The sequence below is a fragment of the Carcharodon carcharias genome, chromosome 13 (genome assembly GCF_017639515.1).
Source record: "Carcharodon carcharias isolate sCarCar2 chromosome 13, sCarCar2.pri, whole genome shotgun sequence".
Taxonomy (NCBI): Eukaryota; Metazoa; Chordata; class Chondrichthyes; order Lamniformes; family Lamnidae; genus Carcharodon; species Carcharodon carcharias.
Window position 1 is genome coordinate 118,247,768 of NC_054479.1, and position 26,108 is coordinate 118,273,875.

General features: G+C 44.1%; 1 protein-coding gene across 1 annotated transcript in view; it reads left to right on the forward strand.

The window, feature by feature from the left end:
* magi2a (membrane associated guanylate kinase, WW and PDZ domain containing 2a) overlaps window positions 1–26,108 on the forward strand; it is a 961,431-nt gene that overhangs the window by 905,116 nt on the left and 30,207 nt on the right. The window contains exons 19-22 of the mRNA XM_041202174.1: window positions 7,040–7,228; window positions 7,373–7,538; window positions 14,757–14,955; window positions 16,458–16,601. Of these exons, the coding sequence (XP_041058108.1) occupies window positions 7,040–7,228; window positions 7,373–7,538; window positions 14,757–14,955; window positions 16,458–16,601 (698 nt within the window). The remainder of the gene's footprint in view (window positions 1–7,039; window positions 7,229–7,372; window positions 7,539–14,756; window positions 14,956–16,457; window positions 16,602–26,108) is intronic.

Here is a 26,108-nt window from a genome sequence, read left to right on the forward strand (position 1 = left end):
ACCTTTTCATCTACCAAGCAGCAGCACAGAAAAGTGACTGTCCAGGTTTGAATGCCTGGCCCAGCTACACTGTTTCTACTGGAGCTTCTGTACCATCACCCACAAGACTGATTCATCTCTGCATGCCTATCTCATTGTGGAAGTCAACTCCACTGGAAAAGTGAATTAACCAGCATCAGTTCAGCCTGCCGACCTTTGTGATGAGTGCGCTGTATGGCTGCCCTGTCAGCCTGCGACATGGGGGAGACTGCTCCTAACTGGGGTGCTGAGATTGCAAGGGGCCGTGAGTACCTCCAGCAGTGACTGCTACATGGCCAGCATTGGCGGTCAGATTGTACAACATATGGAGTCCTGCTCCGCGGTCCAGTAAAGTGTTTGCGGACTCACAGTCTGTGCATTGGGGGGGCAGTGGGTGGTAAGGTCTGGAGCATTTGCTGGCACTTTGGTGCCTCCGCGTTGCTTGTGTGGGTGGCAGTCTAGGAGCCCGACCCCAATCATCACTATGACTATGCCTGAACTGTCTCAGTTGCAGAGGATTGGTCAGTTTATACAGGTGTCCCTGATGCATGGCCACTTCCTTTGCCTACCCTGCCCCCCATGATTCCAGCCTGGCTTATGGCAAGATGAATATCCTCTGTGAGAATGCTCCTGTCATGAATAGGCAGTGGAAGCCCTAATAGTCACTCAATTGCAGGAAGATGAGGATGTTTGACTCCTGTCTGGCTGAGGGCATCTCGCTTGCGCTCCGTGATCAGGATCATATCATAGGGACGCAGCCATGAAACTTTTGAAGTTCTGATGCTGTGTCCATCTTCAGCACCTGAGCCCTTCAGGAGCTGGAGCACAGCATGAGTGGACACAGATGATGTTTGGGAATACTCTTAGGTCACTGCTTTTACTTTTCCATATACATTAATGTTCGTACTTCATTCTAATTGAGGTCATATTAAATCATCCATTAGAGTTCCTCATTATACACAATCCTAACAGTACACATGATTTATCGGCTATTGGTGACGCAAAAATAATGAGTGTCTATTAATCCGGCCACAACAACCTAGCAAGTCATTTTAATGGTTTTCATTCCTCAAATTATTGGTTTCCAAAAATAACATAATGTTCCTCCAGCAAAATTTCTTCTGCTGTTGATCATTCTGTGGAACAAGGATTTATTGCATGCACTTTGAGCTGATGATGCACTTTTGAGCCTGACACTAATCAAGTGAATGATTAGCCGATAGTGTACAAGCCAAACTCAACTTTAGCTGTTTCCACTGGTTGGAGAGTCTAGAAATAGGGGGCATAGTCTCAGGATAAGAGGTCAGCTATTTCGGCCTGAGATGAGGAGAAATCTCTTTACCCAGCGAATTGCAAATCTTTAGAATTCTCTATCCCAGGAGGCTGTGGACACTCAGCCATTGAGTATATTCAAGCTGAGAACAATAAACTTTTAGATAAGAAGTCCAGGGATATGGATATCGGACAGGAAAGTGGATATTAGAAGATTAGCCAAGTTCTTTTTGAATGGCAGAGCAGGATCAAGGGGCCAACCACTGTCCCTGCTACTTAAGTTCTTTATATATTCCAGCATTAACTTTTGAAATATGTAAACTCTCTATAGAGACCTGTGGTGTTGATCATCCATATTGACAGTGTCAGCAATTTGGGCATAAGACATAGGAGCAGAAATTAGGCCATTTGGCCCTTCGAGTCTGCTCCGCCTTTCAATCATGGCTGATAAGTTTTTCAACCCCATTCTCCCGCCTTCTCCCCATAACCTTTGATCCCCTTACCAATCAAGAACCTATCTATCTCGGTCTTAAATACACTCAATGACCTGGCCTCCACAGCCTTCTGTGGCAACGAATTCCATAGATTCACCACTCTCTGGCTAAAGAAGTTTCTCCTCATCTCTGTTCCCTCGGGTCCTAGTCTCTCCTACTAATGGAAACATCTTCCCCCCGTCCACTCTATCCAGGCCTTTCAGTATTCTGTAAGTTTCAATCAGATCCCCCCTCATCCTTCTAAACTCCATCGAGTATAGCCCCAGAGTCCTCAAACGTTCCTCATATGTTAAGCCTTTCATTCCTGGAATCATTCTCATGAACCTCCTCTGGACCCTCTCCAGGGCCAGAACATCCTTCCTGAGATACGGGGCCTAAGATTGCTCCCAATATTCTAAATGTGGTCTGAACAGAGCTTTATAAAGCCTCAGCAGTACATCCCTGCTTTTATATTCTAGTCCTCTCAAAATAAATGCCAACATTGCATTTGCCTTCCTAACTACCAACTCAACCTGCAAGTTAACCTTAAGAGAATCCTGGACTAGGACTCCCAAGTCCCTTTGCACTCTAGATTTCTAAATTCTCTCCCCATTTAGAAAATAGTCTATGCCTCTATTCTTCCTACCAAAGTGCATGACCTCACACTTCCATACGTTATATTCCATCTGCCACTTCTTTGCCCATTCTCCTAACCTGTCCAAATCCTTCTGCAGCCTCCCCGCCTCCTCAATACTACCTGTCCCTCCACCTATCTTTGTATCATCTGCAAACTTAGCCAGGATGCCCTCAGTTCCTTCATCTGGATCATTAATGTATAAAGTGAAAAGTTATGGTCCCAACAATGATCCCTGCAGAACTCCACTAGTCACCGGGTGCCATCCTGAGAAGGACCCCCTTATCCCCACTCTCTGCCTCCTGCCAGACATCTAATCTTCTATCCATGCTAGTACCTTGCCTCTAACACCATGGGCTCTTATCTTACTGAGCAGCCTCCTGTGCGGCACCTTGTCAAAGGCCTTCTGGAAGTGCTCTCCTTTGTCTAACCTACTCGTTACCTCCTCAAAGAATTCTAACAGATTTGTCAGGCATGACCTCCCCTTGATGAAACCATGCTGACTTTGCCCTATTTTATCATGCACTTCCAAGTATTCTGAAATCTCATCCTTAGTAATGGACTCTAAAATCTTACCAATGACTGAGGTCAGGCTAATCGGCCTGTAATTTCCCGTCTTAGGCCTCACTCCCTTCTTAAACAGGGGTGTTACATTAGCAATTTTCCAGTCCTCTGGGACCCTCCCTGACTCCAGTGATTCCTGAAAGATCACCACTAACGCCTCCACTATCTCTTCAGCTATCTCCTTCAGAACTCTGGGGTGTAATCCATCTGGCCCAGGTGATTTATCCACCTTCAGACCTTTCAGTTTTCCTAGCACCTTCTCCTTGGTAATGGCCACCATACTCACCTCTGCCCCCCGATTCTCTTGAACTTTGGGGATGTTACTTGTGTCTTCCACCATGAAGACTGACGCAAAGTACCTATTCAGTTCCACCGCCATTTCTTTGTTCCCCTCTACTACTTCTCCAGCATCATTTTCCAGCGGCCCAATGTCCACTTTTGCCTCTCTTTTACCCTTGATATATCTAAAAAAACTCTTGCAATCTTCTTTTATATTACTAGCTAGTTTACCCTCATATTTAATCTTCTCCCTCCTTATTTCTTTTTTAGTTGTCCTCTGTTGGTCTTTGTAAGTTTCCCAATCCCCTGGTTTCCCACTGCTCTTCGCTGCATTGTATGCTTTCTCTTTAGCTTTTATGTTGTCCCTGACTTCCCTTGTCAGCCATGGTTGCCTCGTCCTCCCTTTAGTATGTTTCTTCTTCCTAGGGATGAATTTTTGCTGTGTCTCCCAAATTACTCCCAGAAACTCCTGCCATTGCTGTTCCACTGTCTTTCCTGCTAGGTTCATCTCCCAGTCAATTCTGGCCAGCTCTTCCCTTATGCCTCTGTAATAACTGTAATACCATTACAACTGATTCCAGCTTTTCCCTCTCAAATTGCAGGGTAAATTCTAATTATTATGGTCACTTCCTCCTAAGGGTTCCTTCACCTTAAGCTCCCTTATCAAATCTGCCTCCTTAGACATCACTAAATCTAGAATTGTCTGTTCCCTAGTGGGCTCCACTACAAGCTGCTCCAAAAAGCCATCTCGTAGACATTCTACAAATTCCTTTTCTTGGGACCCACTACCAACCTGATTTTCCCAGGATACCTGCATATTGAAACCCCCCAATGATCACTGTAACCTTGCCTTTCTTACACGCCTTTTCTATCTCCTGGTGTATCTTGTGCCCCACATTCTGACTACTGTTCGGAGGCCTGTACATAACTCCCATTATGGTTTTTTTTACCTTTGTGGTTCCTCAACTCAACCCACACAGATTCTACATCATCTGACCCTACGTCATTTCTTGCTATCGATTTAATTTCATTTCTTCCTAACAGAGCAACCCCACCCCCTCTGCCAACTTGCCTATCTTTTTGATAGGATGTATATCCTTGGATATTTAGCTCCCAGTCCTGATCCCCTTGCAGCCATGTCTCCATGATGCCCACCACAATATACCTGCCAATTTCAATCTGCGCCACAAGCTCATTTACCTTATTTCGTATACTGCCTGCATTCAGATACAACACCTTCAGTCCTGTATTTCCCGTCCCCTTTCTCATTGTTGTCCCTTTATCTGATGTGCTTGAAGTTAGATTCCTAACCCTTTCCAAACACTCGGTCCTATTTTGTGTTCTGGGGACTTTAATAGTCTCTCCTTTCTTTTCAGTTTTTTCATGAAGTCGAATCCACCACCCCCACACGCTAACCTGCTGCTTTGCTTCCCATTAGTCATACTTCTTGGAGTTTTACCCTCCTTCCTCCTTCCCCCCCCCCCCCCCCCCCCCCCCAACCCCCAACCCCACTTTCTAGCTTAAAGTCCTGTTGACCACCCTATTTACCCTTTTCGCTAGAACATTGGTCCCAAATCGGTTCAGGTGGAGACCATCCCAACAGTACAGATCCCTCCTGTTCCAGTACTAATGCCAGTGCCCCACAAAATGGAACCCCTCTTTCCCGCACCACTCCTTTAGCCACGTGTTTACTTCACTTATTCTCGTGTCCCTATGCCAATTTGCAAGTGGCACCCAGTCAATGCATCACCAGATCAGTCTCTCTCTTCAGTACTGCCGCTGGAACTAATTGCAGGGTTTGCTACCTCTCTGTACTGAAATAAGGAGGTCTCACAAGAGCAAAAGTTCCTACTGAAAGTTTGCAGAGGCCACACTGTCTGCTGTTACAGGGAACAGTGTTAATGAGAGGATAGTAGGACCCAGTCCAGTGTACTTGCTGCTGGACTCAGATAGCAACAAGACTGAATAGTCAGTGGTTAAAAGTATGGTAACACGCGAATAAGTACTAGTGAAAGGGGAATATGGATGGCAATGAAAGAAGACCATGGGTAAATGGATTTCAAGGAGCAGGGTAGTAAGGAAATGGAGGGCAATGGAAAGAAGGAAATACATGGCAATTATAGTGGGAATTTGATGGCAGTGTAAGGGAGAGAGATTGAGGAAGTAAATGGCAATGAAGGAGACAGAAATGAGTGGCAAAAGAAGGAAGGGCAAATGGGTGAGAATGCAGGAGCAAAAGCTGAAAGCAGTACAGGAGTATGTAAGAAGAAATGTACCAGCAGCAACTGAAAGGGATTGTGCAGTCGGAGTGCCAGCATGAACTACAGTTGGGGAAGAGTGCCAGCATCAACTCTAGGAAGAAGGAAGAGTGTCACTCTGCTGAGAGTGCAAGCGAGTGTCAGGCGAATTAGGTTGGAAGGGGAGAAGCGCCGCATGGAATTAAAGTGCACGGTAAACTAACCCCAAACAAGAGAGTGGTAGCTTGGAAGTGGGAGAATGACCGCTGAATAATGTTCCCTTTAAACTTTAGTTGTTGTTTGGGGCCAGTTTTTTTTGTGCGCAATCTCTTCAGGCCAGTTTTGTCCAGTGTGCAATCTGTTTAAATTTTTTGCACATCCACCTAGGGCATGCACATTTATCATGGACCAAGGCCTGCATGGTATCTTCCAGGATGCTACGTGGCCGGCACCCATGCATTTTAGTGGGAGCATTGTTGCTGATGGCCTGGTTGGTCTGTTGAAAATAATAACGTCACTTTGATTTTTTTAAAAGATTAATCACATACTTATGAAGTAAAAGTGCATAAAACTAACCAGAATTGTTTCTTTTTAATGCAAAAATTCAAAGATTTCTTCAGCATCTGCCCTTGAACAATCCAGTTTGATTTTTTCCACCAATTTTGTGCTTTCATTAGATTTTCCCTTCAGACATTCATGTACTTACATTGTTTTGCTTCCAATAGAAGTAAAGGAATTTTTGGTATATTCCAGCTTAAGTTGCAAAGCTTTTGTAACCACTTATTATCACATAGCAAGACTGTTCTTGAGTTGTCAGCTTTCTGAAGACATTATCAGCAATTCTGAAAATGTTGCTATATTTCTCTTTTGGCATTTATGGTGATATAAGGAATAGTAATGGTTCTATAGTATTCAGAATTTCTGAAGTACAATGATAAACCCATTCAGATAATCAAGGATTGTAATTCCAACTGACTTCGAAGACTAATAGACTAACATCATCACAAAGTTATCCATTACATGTTGATTCAGCATTGCTGTTTTACTATGCCAAAAATATATTATTCTGTTAAGTCCAATGAGAATTCTATAGGTTGAAACCCACTTGTATGTATCTCTCACAAATGCTTAGACCACAGCTACATAAGAATTCTGAACAAAGTAGAGCCAATGCATGCCCCAATGACTACATGCCAGGGAGCCTAAAATAGACATTCAATCTTTCATTTACATATACCTGTTTTTGGCAAACCCAAAATTTTGGCCGTTTTGTATAAATGGCCACAACAGGGTTCAATTTCTACCCTGTGAAGTACATCCGTCTGGCAAATAAGATTACTAATGCCAAATTTAGCACTACCATATATGACTTTTTATGAAAAGCAGTGGCAGTAATCTTTGAGCATAGATTCACTTACTTCTTGTCTGCATTTTTGCACATTCTGTACATTGAGCAGTCTATTGGCATCACACTAATATTTGCCCTTTATCTCTTTCACTCTCCCCTCTGCTATCGTTCACCATTTCTGTCAAATACTGCTTTTATGGAAATTCCAAATTAGTGGCAGTGCCTCACAAAATTGGACGTATCATTGAAGGTAGCCCAGCAGATCGTTGTGGAAAACTCAAGGTTGGCGACCGCATCCTAGCAGTGAATGGGCAGTCCATCATTAACATGCCTCATGCAGAAATTGTGAAGCTAATCAAAGATGCAGGCCTTAGTGTTACTCTACGCATCGTTCCTCAAGAGGGTAAGTCACCACCTCGCAAGTCTGTTTATTTCAAGAAGGTTTTTTACAAAGTAGCAGTTTGAGATAAAATATGTTGGTAGAAAACAGAAATTAACAATATTGTGCAGTGAAATAATACCTTTTTGATTTTTGCACTTATTACAGACATGAGTAGTCCTGCTTCTGCACCAGGCTCAGAAAAACAAAGTCCTATGGCACAACAGCACAGTCCAATGGCACAACAGAGTCCCACAGCACAGCAAAGCCCTTTAGCACAGCACAGTCCTGCAGCACAACCACCTCCTCTTCAGTCACAAGGACATAATGGCAGGTAAGGAGAACTGTCCCATTTTTTTTCAATGAGTGATTATGTGTCAGACATATTATCTTTTCCTTCTCCTGGCGACATCTAAGCTTGTTTTCAGGCTGCATGTTGTCAAATTGAAATATTAATGTCAACAACAGAAAGAGTTTTTACTAAAATATATATAAATATTTAACATGCAGTGAAACATGTAAGATTAGTAATGAGATGTCTGAAACTCCCAATTTAGTATGAATTGTTTAATCCTTTTAGTACAGAATGAACTTTCAACCTTTAAGTATCCATCTCTCTCCACTTAAATTATTTTCCTGAAGTAATTAAAGGAAAAGCATTCATAGATACATGATTTAAAGCAAATAAAATGTTAGATGTTGAAAGATTGATGTACACATCACATTTATATTTCACCTCTGCCCGCCCACTAGGATTCTGTTTCAGCAATAAAAAATGGAATTGTCTTCAACAGACTGCTGTTGAGCCCCTTGTAGTTAGCTAAAGAGCACCATCAGACACTGAGGAGAAAGTCAGCCTTAAAAATAATGGGATAGACTTTCCTCCACCAATAAGGCATCTGCCTGACATGGAAGAACGTTCTGCAGAGGAATGTAATGAGTTAGCCATCTTAACTTTCTAGGTTCAATGTCAGCCCCTCCACTACCATGTACTGTGGCTGCAGTATATATATCCAATAACTACAATTCATCTTCAACAGTCCTGAAAGCTCTACCACCAAAAAGGATGAGAGCAACAATGATTTTGAATGCTTTCATCTCCAGGTTATCCTCTAAGGTGCACACCATCATGACTTGGACATGTACCTCTGCTCGCTCACCATTACCTGCAGAAAATCTTACAATTCACTGCCATCACGTCAATGCCATCAACAGAAGGACTGCGGGGGTTCAAGGGGATGATCCACCACTGGACCTCCTCAGGATAATATGCAGCCATGCTTGCATTTCCCACATCCTGAGAATAAATCAAGAACATTGCACATGCAGTTCTGCATATCAAGCTTGCTTGGCATCAACCACTCAATTCACCAGAAAAAGTGCTCTGAGGTTCAGGTTCTTTTAAATTATTGGAATAGTGCAGAACACTCTAAGAATACTGGACCTTGAACTGTTTAACGCTAATGCTGGATGAGAAATACCTCTCACCTTACAGAGTACAGTGCTCTGAGGAACTCCTGCAGCAATGCCCTGGAGCTGAGATGAATGGTCTCCCACAACCACAACCAACTTCTTTTGTGTTAGGTATGACTCCAGCCAGGGTAGAGTATTTCTCCTGAGTCCTATTGACTTCAGTTTTACCAGAGCTCCTTGTTGCCACACATGGTCAAATGCTGTCTTATTGTCAAGGGCAGTCACTTGAACCTCACTTTTGAAATTCGACCCTTTTAACCATGTTTGGACCAAAGCTGTAATGAGATCCCAAGCAAGTTTTCCTGGCGGAACCCAAACTGAGCACCGATGAGCAGGTTATTGGTGAGTAAGTGCCGTTTGAAAGCAGTCAATGACATCTTCCATTACTTTGCGCATAATTGAGGATAGACTGATCAGAGAGTGGTAATTAGATGGATTGAATTTGTCCTGCTTTTTGTAAACAGGACATACCTGGACAATTTTTCACTTTGTCGAGTATTTGCCAGTGTTGTAGCTATGCTGGAATAGCTTAGTTGGTGTTGCGACTAATTCTGGAGCACAAGTCTGCAGCACTACAGCTGGATGTTCTTGGAGCCCCTTTGCTGTATCCAGTATGTTCAACTGTTTCTTGATATCACATGAAGTGAATCAGCCTGGCTGAAGACTGGCATCTGTAATGCTGGGGACCTCAGAAGGAGATCGAGATGGATTATCCACCTGGCGCTTCAAGTTGAAGGTAGTTTCTTCAGCCTTGTATTTTGCACTCACATGCTGGGCTCTGCCATCATCAAGGATAGGGATGTTCTTGGAACTAAGCTGTTCAATTTTCAACCAACCTTCACTACTGAATGTGGCAGGACTGCAAAGCTTTGGTTTGATCTGTTGGTTGTGAGACCACTTCACTCTGCCTTTAGCATGCTGCTTTCGCTGATTAGCGTGCAAGTAGTCCTGTACTACAGCTTCATGAAGGTTATCACCTCAATTTTAGTTATGCCTGGTGCTACTCCTGGCATGCTCTCCTACACTCCACATGAGCCAGGGTTTGTCCCTATGCTTGATGGTAATGTTGGAGTGAGGGGTATGCTGTGCCATGAGGTTACAGATTGTGGTGGAATACAAGTCTTCTGCTGCTGGTGGCCCACACTGCCTCATAGATGCACACTTTTGAACTGCTGGATCTGTCCTGAATCTATCTCATTTCGCATTGTTGCGCTGCCACACAACACAATGTATGTTGTCCTCAGCGTGAAGCTGAGACTTTGTCTCTACAGGGACTGTGCAGTGGTCATTCCTGCCAGTACTGTCAAGGAGAGTTGCATCTGTGAAAGGCAAGTAAACTTTTCCCTTGTGTTGGTTCTCTTAACATCTGCTGCAAGCCCTAGCTGCCAGCTTTGTCCCTCAGGACTCAGGCCAACTCAGTCAGTAGTGGTGCCTCTTAGCAACTCTTGTGACGAATGTTGATATCTCCCACCTAGGGTACATTCTGTGCCCTTGCTATCCTCAGTCCTTCTTCCAGTGGTATTCAATGTGGAGGATACTGATTCATCAGCTGAGGGAGGAGGGCAATAGGTGGTAAACAGCCAGAGGTATCCTTACCCACATTTGGCCTGATACCATGAGACTTCATGAGGTCCAGAGTCAAAGTTGAGGACTCCCAGGGCCACTCCTTTCTGACTGTATGCCAATATGCTGCCACCTCTGGTTGGTCTGTCCTGTTGGTGGGACAGCTCATACCAAGGGATGGTGATGGAGGAGTCTAGGACATTGGCTGAAAGGTCTGATTTTGTTAGTATGATTGTGTCAGGCTATCACTTGATTAGTCTGTTGTTACAAGGATGTACTCAGATATTAGTGAGAGGGATTTTGCAGGGTTGACTGGGCTTTGTATGCCTTTGTCATGTCCTGTGCCTGGGTCAATGCAGGGCAGTCCATCTGGTTTTATTGTTGTTGTTTTTCATAGCACTTTTATGCAACTGAGTGGCTTGCTAGGCTAGTTGAGAGGGTAGTAAGACTCAAGCACATTGCTATGACCTGGAGTCACACACAAGCCAGAGCAGGATGGCAAATCCCCTTCCCTAAAGGACATTAGTGAATGAGATGGGTGTTTATGACAATCCAATTATTTTATGGTGACTATTACTGACACCAGCTTTTTATCCCAGAACTTATTTAATTAACTGAAATTAAATTCTCTAGCTGACCTGAAGGGATTTGAACTCATGTCTCTGGATCATTAGTCCAGGCATCTGAATTATTAGGCCAACAACAGCTTGTACTTAGATGATTTTAACATGATAAAATTTCCCAAAGTGCTCCAAAAAAGCATTAAAAGTAATATTTGGCATCAAGCCACATAAGGAGAAACTAGGGCAGGTGACCAAACTCTTGGTCATGGAGATAGGTTTTAATGAGCACCTTAAAGAAGATTAGAGAGGAGGAGAGGTTTAGGGAAGAAATTACAGAGCACAGGGTCTTGGCAGCTGAAGGCAATATTTAGTTGCGAGAATGTTCGGTTTATCCAGTACTGGATGTCAGACAAGCAATCTGACAATTTAGAAACACTGGTAAGCTCGAGAGAGGGGGGTGGTTAGGTAAAGCTGAATGCCATCAGTTATATCTAGAGTCTGACACTGTTGGGGATTTTAAGGCATGGTCGGCAGGGGCAACCCCTCCTCAGCCCCGACTCAATTTTACATTCATCAGGCAGCTTTTCTGAAGGCTAATGAGCTGCCGTCAGATCTCTGGTCCCTTTAAGGTCAATATCCCACCTCCAGGTATGCAGCACCCTTATGCCACGCCAGAAGAAATTGGGGGGTGCCAGAAATAAAGGCAGGAATCCTAGAATCTGGTCCCACCTACCATTTTTAAGTGGCTCCAGAGTCCTTCCAACTCCATGAAAACCCAGGCCTCAGGGTCTACTCATGGTATACTATTGCCATTGTCTCTAAGCATAAATATCTTGCACCTTCTTCTTAGTAAAACAATCCAAGCCTTCCCTTAATCCCTAACAATCAAACCACCCAGGCATAATGTTAGGTAGACTGCAGAATGGGTCACAATGACCCCTTTCATTTATCCTAAATTTAAAGCTATAGTCCCAAAATACAATAATCTTATAAATCTAATACTTGTAATGGTAACAGTTAATATGGGAGCCAAGAAGAGAAGTTGGGTAAAAACAAAAAACTGCGGAAATCCAAAACAAAAACAGAATTACCTGGAAAAACTCAGCAGGTCTGGCAGCATCGGCGGAGAAGAAAAGAGTTGACGTTTCGAGTCCTCATGACCCTTCAACAGAAATGAGTGAATATTAGAAGAGGGGTGAAATATAAGCTGGTTTAAGATGGGGGGGGAGGTGGTGTGGGTGGGCATCTGTTCTGATGATGCTACCTTCAAAAACAGTTCCCCTGACATGTCCTCCTTCTTCCGTAACTGAGGTTTTCCACCCACGGTCTTTGACAGGGCCCTCAACCGTGTCCGGCCCATCTCCCGAGCATCCGCCCTCATGCCTTCTCCTCCCTCCCAGAAACATGATAGGGTCCCCCTTGTCCTCACTTATCACCCCACCAGCCTCCGCATTCAAAGGATCATCCTCCGCCATTTCCGCCAACTCCAGCATGATGCCACCACCAAACACATCTTCCCTTCAGATATAAAAACAAAAAAACTGCGGATGCTGGAAATCCAAAACAAAAACAGAATTACCTGGAAAAACTCAGCAGGTCTGGCAGCATCGGCGGAGAAGAAAAGAGTTGACGTTTCGAGTCCTCATGACCCTTCGACAGAACTTGAGTTCGAGTCCTGGACTCGAACTCAAGTTCTGTCGAAGGGTCATGAGGACTCGAAACGTCAACTCTTTTCTTCTCCGCCGATGCTGCCAGACCTGCTGACATCTTCCCTTCACCCCGGCGGCGGCATTCCATAGGGATCGTTCCCTCCGGGACACCCTGGTCCACTCCTCCATCACCCCCTACTCCTCAACCCCTACCTATGGCACCTCCCCATGCCCACGCAAAAGATGCAACACCTGCCCCTTCACTTCCTCTCTCCTCACCATCCAAGGGCCCAAACACTCCTTTCAAGTGAAGCAGCATTTCACTTGCATTTCCCCCAACTTAGTCTACTGCATTCGTTGCTCCCAATGCAGTTTCCTCTCCGTTGGAGAGACCAAACGTAAACTGGGCGACCGCTTTGCAGAACACCTGCGGTCTGTCCACAAGAAAGACCCAAACCTTCCTGTCACTTTCTATTTTAACACTCCACCCTGCTCTCTTGCCCACATGTCTGTCCTTGGCTTGCTGCATTGTTCCAGTGAAGCCCAATGCACACTGGAGGAACAGCACCTCCGACTAGGCACTTTACAGTCTTCCGGACTGAATATTGAATTCAACAACTTTAGATCTTGAACTCCCTCCTCCATCCCCACCCCCTTTCCGTTTCTTGCCCCTCCCTTTTGTTTTTTCCAATAATTTATATAGATTTTTCTTTTCCCACCTATTTCCATTATTTTTAAATCTTTTATGCCCTGCTAGTCTTTCCACCCCACCCCCACTAGAGCTGTACCTTGAGTGCCCTACCATCCATTCTTAATTAGCACATTTGTTTAGATAATATCACCACCTTCAACACTTCTTTGTTCCTTTGTCTGTGACATCTTTTGATTATCTGCTCCTATCACTGCTTGCTTGTCCCTACAACCACACCACCCCCCTCAACTTCTCTCCCCCCACCCCACCCCTCTTTCCTCCCCCCCCCCCCCCCCCCCCCCACCTTAAACCAGCTTATATTTCACCCCTCTTCTAATATTCACTCAGTTCTGTTGAAGGGTCATGAGGACTCAAAACGTCAACTCTTTTCTTCTCCGCCGATGCTGCCAGACCTGCTGAGTTTTTCCAGGTAAGAGAAGTTGGGTGGTCAGCCATTTAGTGGAAATAGGGTTGAGGGACTAGGACAAGATGGACAAGTCCAGTGACATAACTACAATGCTTCTGTACTCTAAACAGTTGTTATGTAGACAAACACAGAGTTTGATCTGTGTACATTAAGGTCCCAGACAGCAAATGAAATATGTGACCAGTTTTAGTGGGTGCTAGTGGAGGAATAAATGTTGGCCATGACACAGGAAGAACTCGCCTGCTCCTTTTCAAATAACACTGTGTTCATACACACCTGAACAGGCAGATAGGCATCAGATTAAAGGCATTTGTGATACCAGTGCAAACAACAAACAGAAAACATTCTCCACTGTTGTATCAGGCTTTGGAAATAACAGCCTTCGAAACAACAAAAGTATGTAGCTTTAGTACTGACTGTACTGGCTGGTGTAAGTGTTTGATGAAGAAGAGTGCCATCTAGCAGAAAGGGTCACAATATCCAGGGAGGAGCAAAATAGCAGGAGAATTTATTCAAGAACAGAGTTTATACTGTTGTATTTTTAGTGTTCAGTGTAGTTAAGGTTATTTTATTTTAACTGTTGTACCTAGTGCTTTTGTAAATAAATGCATGTCAAAATAACAATTTCACATCTGAATTAAGAATATGTTTATAATTTTATGTGTGGTATTCCTGGGGCTGGTTAGCTCATTTGGCTAGGTGGCTTGTGTGTGGTTCAGAATAACATCAACAGCACGGATTTGATTTCCGTTCCAGCTGAGGGAAGCTTGGGACCTGCTTCCTCGCCCTGCACCTGAGCGTGGAAGGCAATGGCAAAGCACTACTGACAAAGAATGCCAAGAAAACTGCTCAGGATGAAGCATCAGCAGACAATGAGCTAAGGACCTGCCTTTGGGAAGAGCACACGGAATGGAATAGAATTCCTTTTAATGTTTGAAATAGGAAAAGACATTTAGCAAATTGCTGTGGTCTCCGAAGTCCTTGAACTATTCCCAAGCCAAGGAGGGAAATGATTGACTTGCTTGCAGGCCTCTGTTAATGGCGCTCTGCAATTTGCTGCTATTATTTTTTATTTGCTTTTGTTTTCAGGTTTACTTATTAATGTAACTAATTGAGTCAAATTTTCTTTTAAAAGTTTTTCAAGATAGATCATATTAATGATAGTATTTAAAGTATTTTTATGTAGTTACAGGTCAGAAGTGAAAGCAAGACAGGATGTCAAACCAGACATTAGACAACCACCATTTTCAGAGTATAGACAACCCCCAGCGTCAGATTACCGACAGCCACCATCGCTGGACTACAGACAGCCACCTCTAATAGATTACAGGCAACAGCCTCCTGACAATAGACAGTATGCAGTGCCTGATTACAGACAACCACAGGTATGAAACTTCAAATGTCCTGGCTTGTTGGCCATGTTTTTCCATCAGTGAATACATTAACAATATTCAAGAGCACATTAGGGCCAGGATTTTCCGGCTCCATTGCTGGCGGGACCTGCCACGAGCGACGCAGCACCCCAGCCACAAGTCCATTGATCTGTGTGGGCAGGTGTGGAAAATCCCACCGTAGGAATCTGGACACCACAGTTCAACATAACTTGTAAGATGTGTGTAATGTTATTGCAGAATGTAGATGGTATATCATTGGCCTGAACTTGACTGTAGGGAGCATAATTTAAAAGTTGTGGAAACTTGGAAATGTTGAATAGTGAGGAAGATACTAGCAGACTTCACAAGACATCAACAGATTGGGGAAACGGCAGATGAAATTTCATGCAATTTAGTGAAGTAAAGCATTTTGGAATGAAAATTATGAACTAAGTGGTAAAATTTTAAAAGGTAGTGTAGGAACAGAGTTGCTTGGGCGTTTATATACACAAAGCTTTGAAGATGGCAAGACAAGTTGATAAGGTTGTTTAAAAGGCATACTGAATCCTTGGCTTTATCATTGAGGAATAGAGCATAACCTCAAGGAAATTTAGCTAAACATTGTCCTCGATTCATTAGATAATATTTCTGGTTCTGCTGGTTTTGGGAGAAAACAGTTGCAATTAATTTAAAATTAGCCTGAAAGTTTTATATAGAAAGACTAAAAATGAAATCTATTACATTAATATCTGGTTGGAAAATTTTGCTTTTGAAGAATACTGCCAAGATGGTCCAGCAAATTTTTAACATGAGTGAAATATTTAGTTTGTTACATTCGATTTAGGAATTCCACTGCACTCATTATGCTGTACTACTTACATGATTAACCAGCGGGAAATATAAGAAACCAAGGACCGTTCATCATCCACATTTCAAAAAGTCAAGCAGGAAATATGTGCTGGAATATTTTAAATTGTATTTATGATGTGTAAGTGACCTGTAATTTTACCTGCCATACACTTACTTCATGAATTATCACTGCTGGCATGGAATCTGCCATATATACTGAAAGATGTATATAAGTCCATGGAGAACCATACATGGTTGGCAGTTCTGCTTTAATGCGGTTATGACATAGATGCTTTATCATGTAACCTTTACGTCCTGGCATTTTTTGAGGAAAGGAGATATAATTTTTGTTTAGCATTATTATGTTCTTGCAAGGAATGGCAACTTACAGACCATATAGATTGATTAAAGCAAAAATTAAAGACCTGATTAATGGTGGATACGCAGTAGGATTCTAACAACATTTGTACTGAGTTGTCCTGTTGTTAGCCTAAACATTAGCCCTGCACTGATGCTTTTTCAAAACTGTCAGGAATTAAATCATCTGGTTTTTGAGATTTGATGTTTTAATTTAGGTTGAATACTGTTAATGTATATTGGGTCAGTAAAACCTGGAAGCAATGGGACTTGTATATAGTTTATTGTTCCTTTATATTTACATATAGGACTTTGATTACTTTACGGTTGATCTGGAGAAAGGTGCCAAAGGATTTGGATTTAGTATTCGTGGAGGCCGAGAATATAAAATGGATCTATATGTGCTGCGCTTGGCAGAAGATGGTCCAGCGATCAGAAATGGGAGAATGAGGGTAAGCCAACAATTTATTTTTGATTCAGTTCCTCTAGTCACTTCTGCTGCAGCGATCAAAACATCTTGGCTTATGTTTTCACTGTAGTGTGAATTTTACAGAAGAGGCTTTCAGAAGATATAAAATCAATCAAGACTCAGCTATTGCTCCTAGGCATAATTTTTGAGTGTCACTGCTGGCATGAAATCTGCTCTATGGACTGAAAGGTGTAAATGGAAAGCACAGCATTTCTTATTTTCAGGTGCAATAGCTGCTATTTTGAACACATCATCATTGATGCAGCAGCCTGTGTGATGTCAAACCTGATAATGTTAGCTGTTCTCACTAAGCAACCTGATTTCTCCACTTTCTTCCTGTCAATACCAAGGAAAATGTTAGAACCCTTTATACTGCCCCATTAAGAACAGCTAATTTACACAGACTATGGGTGGAATTTTCCCATATTTGCATCAAGTGCGGTAGTGGGTGGGAAAAAGAACGTTTTACCCGCCGGCCGCAATGGCGGCTTTTCATGCAGTATCATCCCAATCCTGCCTCATTAATCATGCATTCCCAGGAAACATGCTGCTGGGCGGCCCCCAATTCACCCGCCACACCATCACCTCACCGCTTCCTCACACTGGTGCACCATGTTTAAAGTTCAGCTGCGCACGCACCTCTCAGTGCTTCCAGCCCAGGACTGCTGCACAGAGGGCATGGCCCCAAAAGACAGAAGACTGCAGGCCCCCGATTCAGTGATGCGTCCCTGGAACGCCTTTTGGATGCATGATGGCCCACCATGATGTTCTCTACCCCCGCTCTGAGCGAAGGCCAGCAAGCAAGGCGACAAATCCAGCATGGGAGGTATTGGCAGCAGTGGTCAGTGCCAATGACCTGCTAAAGAGGACAGCCACCCAGTGCCCAAAAGAGAATGAACGGTCTCATCCTTTCCGCCAGGGTAAGTCACTCTTCTCATCACTCTCAACTCACACACTCACAAATCATCACACACCCACAGGGATCTCACACCTCAAGAGACAACACACTAACTCTCACCCACACCCTCACATCTCTATCAGGCTCATAACCTCTTGAGCTCTTGTCCTCATCCTGCCCATGACTCCGCTCACCACACAAACACTCCACGCAGTGCCATGTGTCCTGCTCACACTCTCACCATCTGTTTAATGCAGAAGAAGCTGGATGACAACAGCAGGGAGAGGTCCTGGACCACGGGTGGAGTGGCCTACATTAGGCCTCTCACTCACTTTGAGGAGTGTGCTATCGCACTGACTGGTGAGGATGTGGACCGTGCCTGCGCAACAGTGAGGTCGGCAGCAAACGCCCACGTGACGATCCTACACCACATCATCCCTCTCTTAATGCAACTGTGAGTGTTGTCTCTCTTGCTTTTAACTCTGCTGTCATGCGCTAATTATCTCGACTTTGGTTCACGGTGAGCTCTACCAAGCGACAAACACCCTCAGCCAGCCAGTCCCTCAGCTTCATCCAGGTCCTCACCTCCAGCCAAGAGGATACTTCCTCCATTTAAGAGCTGGAAATAAGCAGCCTAGAAGACCCATCACAGCACTTACCACACCCTCCACCAGCAAAGAGACATACACAGGCTGGGGTTCACAATCTGGTGGACATGCGTCTGCAGCAGAAGGAGACAGGCTCATCTGAGCTCCCCAGCACTTGGAGTACTGCTGGGGAAGAGGCATCTGTGAGGTCTAAGTCAGACAATGAGCCTCTGAATTCGGCATTCCAATTCACCGTGGAGGGTCAGCAGAAGGTGGGAGAACATCATGCAGAGCTGTTGGAAGCCTACAACTGAGTGGCACGCAAGTCAGAGGAGTGTGTCTGCCTGCTTTCTGATGATGTGGTGCCCACGTGTGCGCACATGGAGTTCTCCATGGGAAGGATGGCTGACGCCATCCCTGGTCCAGCAGAATGCCGATGTGCATACAGACCTGCACTCCATCACGGTAGCGATGGGCGAGTTCCTGCAGTGGCAATGCGAGAGGGAAATAGGGCACCTCAACATCCCAGTGTACCGCCGACGTGGGTGGTAAATTTGATGTGGTGGGATGATTCTGGCTGGGCTTATAAGGATATGCAGATTAATTACAATTCGTGGTGGTGGGAAATGCAGCCCGCCATTATTGGGCAGAGTGGACAATTGCAAACTGGTTTCACAACATCATGAAACCGATTTTTGGCCTTCTGCCATATTGTCTGCTCACACCCGCCATGACAGCTGATGCCAGCAGGCACAGAAAATTCCGCCCTATGGAGGTCCCAAGAATCAAAAATTTGCTATGATTTAGTATCACACATGGGGCTGAATTTTCACCTCAACGTGGAGACGTGCCCCCGACATGCACGAGCGTGAAATAGCATGCAGTGAGGTCAGGCGAACATTGCACACTCGCGCAATATTTTGGTTGGCGGGCGTGCACAGGAGTCAGCAGCATGCTGCCAACAATTAAGAGGGCTGTTAAAGCCCATTAATTGATCAATTAAATAGAATTTTTCCCTGCATGTCTAACCTTACGGTTGGCAGGCATATGAATAGGCCAAGCGGCCTTTTGATTTTTGAGAAAATCTCATCCACGGGCATGATGAGGCTTCCGATGTTAATTAAAAATAAAATAAAAGTTCTCAGAACTCATTTGCAACATGCCACTGCTCATGTGACACCTGAGGACATGTTTTCCTTATTTTTTAAATCTTTATTTTTAATGTTATAAATCTTCAGCTTCCTGAGGCAGTTTTGTGTCTTCAGTGAGCTTTCTGTGAGCGCACCTGCGCGCTTGCGCAAACTTCCACGGTCACCCTCCCCTCCCCCACCCAGGCAATGTGGAGCGTTGCAGCGCGCGATTCACGCTGGCTGACCGTTAATTGGCCAGTGTAGGCGGGATTCAACCTCCTTCTCCGAGACACCAGGTTGATCCGGCTCTCGTGTGGGGCAACTGCCCTCTTAACTACGGCTCAGACCGGGACTCAGGTCAGGACAAACAACTCAGGACGTCCGTTGTTTGGATTCTCAAACAAGGCGGTTCATTCAAGCTCGTTACCGGCATATGCAGGGAGAGCCCTCTGAGTCCATCCAGAGGTACTCTGCCATAATTACACAGTCTCGTAACTTATATACTTTCTCTTATCACAATACATTTGAGTATATTTGAATATATCCACTCGGTAACCAACACACAGGTACCATGTTAAAACTATCCTATTGTGTACGTAAACATGTGATTTTGCTAACCAATTATTCTAAAGGGTGGATACATAATTATATCCAATCAAAATTAAAAGACATATGCAAAGACCTTGGTCCTCACAACTCAAGACTGCTTGTGTTTCATCAAAGACCCCTCTGTCCATTGTATGTCTTCCCATATCTAAGCTAAACCATCTACCCCGTCCCTATCAGAGAGAGGAGTACACCTAATCTAATTTGTGTCTTCCAGTCTGACTCTCAAGGCTGTGCAATGTTCATCTGGTAATCTTCAACTCTTAATATGTTTAGCAGCCATGTCTGCCTGGAGATTTTAGAGTTTTTAAGTAAATTCTTAGTGTTCTCTTTTAGCATTTTTAATTTCCCCCTAACAGCCAACCAGGGTGAAATTGCGGTTGGGGCCCGATTGCAGGTGGCGGACCATGACAGGACTGCTTCCAGGGCCCGCCCGCCCATCCGATGAGGGGAAAATCCTCCCCATGGTGGTGCATTTGCCAACCGAGCTATCAGGGCTGGTCAACATTTACCTTTAATCAAATTCTCAATCATCATTCAAGGACCTTTGTAGAGACTGTGGGCAGGATTTTCCCCTTGGCCGGTGGGGGGGGCCGTTGGAAAGTCGACTGTCGCCCGCGGTTGGCTCCGCACTGTGATTTCACGCGGGCGGGCCAATTAAGGGCCTCCCTGTGTGAATTGCGAGTGGCAGCGCTGAGTGCTACCTGTGCGGACTGGGGGAGGAGGGAGAGCGGGCCTGGCCTACAGTTCACGCATATGCGTGAAAGATCGTTTCAATCTCCCTGAGGCACGGAGCTGCCTCAGGGAGATTGAAGCGTTCTTTAAAAAATTAATGGAGACAATTAAAATTTAATAAAAAAATGTGACTCTGTCACATGAGATAGGCCACGTTTTTAATTCCAGAATAAAGTTTTTATTTAATGTGTATTAGCTTTAGGAAACCTCATCCAGTTTGTGGATGAGGTTTCCCGAAAAAATGTAAAAGCCGCTTAGCCTTTTCGCCTGCTCACCTACTATAAGATTGGAGGGCAGCGTAAATTTGAATTTAATTAGCTTGTTAATGGCCTTAATAGGCCTTTTAATTATTGGCAGGCAAGCTGCCGACTCCGGCATGTACCCGCTGAACGAAATATTGCGCGAGTGCGCAATGACCTCGGGATGCACACCCGATGTCATCGCGTGTCATATTACGCTTTTGCATGTCGGGCACACGCCTGCACACCGCACATAAAATTCTGGCTATGTATAATTGATACTGTGAGTAATGCACTTGTTGTAGAACTGCAGAGGACTAACTTTAAGACAGTTGTATTAAGAACTTTCCCTCCTTCATAATTTAAATCAGTATTGTGAAAATGGATTTTTTTTTATATTTTGGGGAATATTGTGTAATTCTGTACAGTAGGCTGGGTGTCTGTATGGGTGTGATTTAATTAAGCTGGGCAATAGTGAGGGGTGCAGGCAGGTGCTTCTGTGGCCGTAGACATGACTCCAGGATGGTGTGTTGCCTCCCTGGTGCCAGGGTCAAAGATGTCACAGAGTGGCTACAGGGCATTCTGAAGGTGAAGGGCAAACAGTCAGAGGTCGTGGTTTACATTGGTACCAACAACAGAGGTGGAAAGAGGGATGAAGTCCTGCAACAAGAATTCAGGGAGCTAGGTAGCAGATTAAAAAGCAGCACCTCATAAGTTGTAATCTCTGGAACTCCCTGTGCCACATGCTAAAGAGTATAGGAATAGGAGGATAGAGAGGATGATTGCATGGCTGAAGAGATGGTGCAGGATGGAGGGCTTTAGTTTCCTGAATCACTAGGTCTGTTTCTGGTGAATGTGGAGCCTGTACAAGTCTGACGGGTTGCACCTGATCCAGAACAGGACTAACATCCTTGCGGTGAGGTTTGCTAATGCTGCTGGGGGCGAGGGGTTTAAAGTAATTTGGCAGCGGGATTGGATAAAGAGTGGAGGTACAGTAGAGGGTGATGCACAGCCAAAAAAGAAGAGAAACTAAGTCAGTCTGGAAGGCAGAGCAAATATAGACCTTTTAAGGCACAAGGGAATAGCACAAGGCTGGATTGCATCTATTTTAACGCAAGGAGTCTTACAAGTAAGACAGATGAATTGATTAACACATGGGAAAATTATATTGTTGCTATCACAGAGACATGGTTGAGGGAAGGGCAGGACTGACAGGTCAATTCGGGGGGGGGGGGGTTGTAAAAGAGGAGGTGGCATTGCACTATTGATCAAGGGGTCAATTACTGCAGTAAGGATGGATGGTATCTTAGAAAGTTCCTCAAACAAGTTCAGGGCCAACATGTTCCTGTAAAGGTGAAGGGTACGATCAACAAGTCCAGGGAACCCTGGATGTCAAGAGGATTGGATAAGGAAATAAAAGGAGGCTTATGGCAAATACAGAGGGCTGAAAACAGCGGAAGCCCTAGAGGAGTATTGAAAGTGTAGGGGGGTACTTGAAAAGGTATTTAGGAGAGCGAAAAGGGGGCATGAGAAAACACTAGCAGGCAAGATAAAGGAAAATCCCAAGGCATTTTATAAATATATTAAGGGCAAGAGGGTAACCAGGCAAAGAGTAGGGCCAATTAGGGACAAAATTGGCAATTTGTGCATGGAGCCGGAGGACGTAGGTGGGATTTTAAATGATTACTTTTCATCTGTATTCACTATGGAGAAGGACGATGTAGATGTAGAAATCAAGGAGGGGGATTGTGATATACTTGAATAAATTAGCATTGAAAGGGAGGAGGTATTAGCAGTTTTAACAGGTTTAAAAGTGGATAAATCTCCAAGCCCAGATGAGATGTATCCCAGGCTGCTATGTGAGGCAAGGGAGGAGATTGCATGGGCTCTGACATTAATTTTAAAATCCTCTCTGGCTACAGGAGAGGTGCCAGAGGACTGGAGGACAGCAAATGTGGTACCATTATTCAAGAAGGGTAATTGGGATAAACCAGGTAATTACAGGCCAGTGAGTCTAACATCAGTCGTAGGGAAACTATTGAAAAAAATTCAGAGGGACAAGATTAATCTCCACTTGGAGAGGCAGGGATTAATCAAGGCTAGTCAGCATGGCTTTGTCAGGGGGAGATTGTGTCTTAACAAATTTGATTGAATTGTTCGAGGAGGTGACTAGGTGTGTAGATGAGGGTAGTGCAGTTGATGTAGTCTACATGGACTTCAGTAAGGCTTTTGACAAAATCCCACATGGGAGAATGTTCAAGAAGTTAAGAGCCCATGGGATCCAGGGCAATTTGGCAAATTGGATCCAAAATTGGCTTCATGGCAGGAGGCAGAGGGTGATGATCGAAGGTTGTTTTTGCGATTGGAAGCCTGTGATGAGTGGTGTACCACAGGGATAGGTGCTGGGACCCTTGCTGTTTGTAGTGTACATTAATGATTTAGATGTGAATATGGGAGGTATGATCAGTAAGTTCGCAGATGCCTTGAAAATTGGTTGTGTCGTAAATAGTGAGGAGGAAAGCCTTAGATTACAGGACGATATAGATGGGCTGGTAAGTTGGGCAGAGCAAATGGAATTTAATCCTGAGAAGTGTGAGGTGGTGCATTTTGGGAGGACTAATACAGCAAGGGAATACACAATGAATGGGAGGACCCTCGGGAGTACAGAGGATCAGAGGGGCCTTGGTGTACATGTCCATAGATCCCTGAAGGCAGCAGCACAGATAGATAAGGTGCTTAAGAAGACATATGGGATACTTGCCTTTATTAGCCGAGACATAGAATACAAGAGCAGGGAGGTTATGTTGGAGCCACATAAAATGCTAGTTAGGCCACAGCTGGAGTACAGTGTGCAGTTCTGGTCGCCGCACTATAGGAAGGATGTGATTGCACTGGAGAGGGTGCAGAGGAGATTCACCAGGATGTTGCCTGGGCTGGAGTGTTTCAGCTATGAAGAGAGACTGGATAGGCTAGGGTTGTTTTCTTTAGAACAGAGAAGGCTGAGGGGGGACCTGATACAGGTATAAAAAATTATGAGGAGCATTAATAGGGTAGATAGGAAGAAACTTTTCCCCTTAGCGGAGGTATCAATAACCAGGAGGCATAGATTTAAGGTAAGGGGCAGGAGGTTTAGAGGGGATTTGAGGAAATATTTTTTCACCCAGAGGGTGGTTGGAATCTGGAACACACTACCTGAGGGGGTGGTAGAGGCAGGAATCCTCACAACATTTAAGAAGTATTTAGATGAGCACTTGAAACACCATGGCACACAGGGTTGTGGGCCAAGTGATGGAAAATTGGATTAGAATGGATAAGTGTTTGATGGCCAGCGTGGACACGATGGGCTGAAGAGCCTGTTTCTGTGCTGTATAACTCTATGACTCTATGGGCAAAAGTTTGATAGGAGTCAGGTCAGGTCTGGGGGTTTGGAAACATGAAAACGATGGAAGTGTTAAGTTTGAGATACAAGTAAATAGGTTAGATCTAACATTTGCATTCTTACATAGGTTGAGAATTTGTTTGAATATCAAAGGGAAGTCAGAGGTAATGATGAAAATGTTTGTATCTTGCAGGAATTCATAGGTAAATAATTAGTGGGGATATGATGTTTTATTGACCCAAAAGGAAAGACAAGGTGGAGACGTGAAAGATCTTATATTTAAAAGAGTTTGAGTTTCAAAGTGGGGTATGAGAACAATAGAAAGAATACGAAAGGAAAAGATATATTAGCGTTACTGGGGATAGCTGTTAAGCTGGAGAGAGAACTAGAGATGGCTGGAGATAACTGGAGTGGTTGAGCTGTTGAGATAGCTGGAGTGCTGGGCTGGAGGAGGATGCAGTTTGAACCACACATTCAGTCAAGCCAGAAAAGCAAACAGTTTATTCTGAAGTGAATTCCACGGCAGAGTGGAAGAGGGTAAAGGTCATGTGGTATACCTTTACTGAAGCTACAGCAGTTTGCCTTGTGTAATATTACTGGATTTAATAATTAACATCTATAAAGAAGTGTTGCCTGAAAGGTATTTACTTGTGGGTTTGACCAAGTAGAAGTTTTGGGGGAATGTTTCGTAAGAATAACCTTAATTGTGAAACTGTAATTTTGTGTGCTTAAATTTTCTTATTTTTTTTGTTAATAAAACTTTTCACTTTTATTGTTTAAAGTCCTAAAAGTGTTATTGCACTTCTTACTGCTGAGATCCGTACGTTGTCTTCTCGGTTTCAGAATAAAAAAGACAGGCTGTGGCCTGTAAGCCAAGTTTCTCTCTGGGATTTGGTTAGCGCAGCAATTAACACCAGCTGTTGTTATAACAGTATCCACATTATAATGATCTTACTGTGAGGTGACTGCAAACTTACAATATAAACATTGCAAAGTAACATGTTCACACAGGATTAAAGCACCTAGAAACACCTCAATGCAAAGTAAATATTTGGTTCTTAAAATTCAGCTCTGTAGTATCACTGTACCAGATGCTACAGAAACCTGAAACTCAAAAAATGTTGGTCAAAATGCTTCTGCCCAACTGCAAGGGTGCTAGCACAGCCATGCCATGTGTACATTGGAAACAAACAGAGTGGGCAAATTGTGACATCAGTCAGCTTCTAATGGTGGCCAATCTGCCTCACAGGTTCTGCTAATTCCCTCTCCTAATCTCTCCCAGCTCCCAACTGCACAAGGACCCCCTGCTATGCCCACCACTCTCCCACCACCACCACCACCACCACCAACCACGCCCCCCCCCCCCCCCAATGCTGTTTGAAGACATATCGATTCAACTTTCAAGTGAGATGTTTTTGACTTACTTTTGTTGCAGCAGAGTGAGTGGAATTGTTTTGAGTGTTATTGGAGGGGTTGACAGAAGTTTTTGGGTTCACAAAGGAGTGGTGCTAGTCTCTGACAGGGAGGTCAGAGGAGTTGGAAGGCTTGTCAGGAGAATGCCTGCTTTCAGTTATGGGGGCAATAGTTGCAGTTCCTCTTAGGCTGCTGCATGAATTGAAGATGATGCACAGACAACAGAGAGGAGAAACTATGTGCAGAGGGAGGAAAAGGGTAGAATGTTGAAGGCTGACCAGGATTGGAATAGTCCAGTCTCGAGGTAAATTTATATGATAGATACCTACCAAGTGTTACAGAAAAAATTAAGGTTTGTCTATTCCATTGTAAATACATTTTTAACAGTGCAATAAGTCTTAATTACTGCCAAACAACCCATCTACCACTAAAATTTAACTTTCACAAGTATGAAGTCTCATTCCTTCAGATTTTAATTACCTCTCTCAATTGAATCTTTCTTT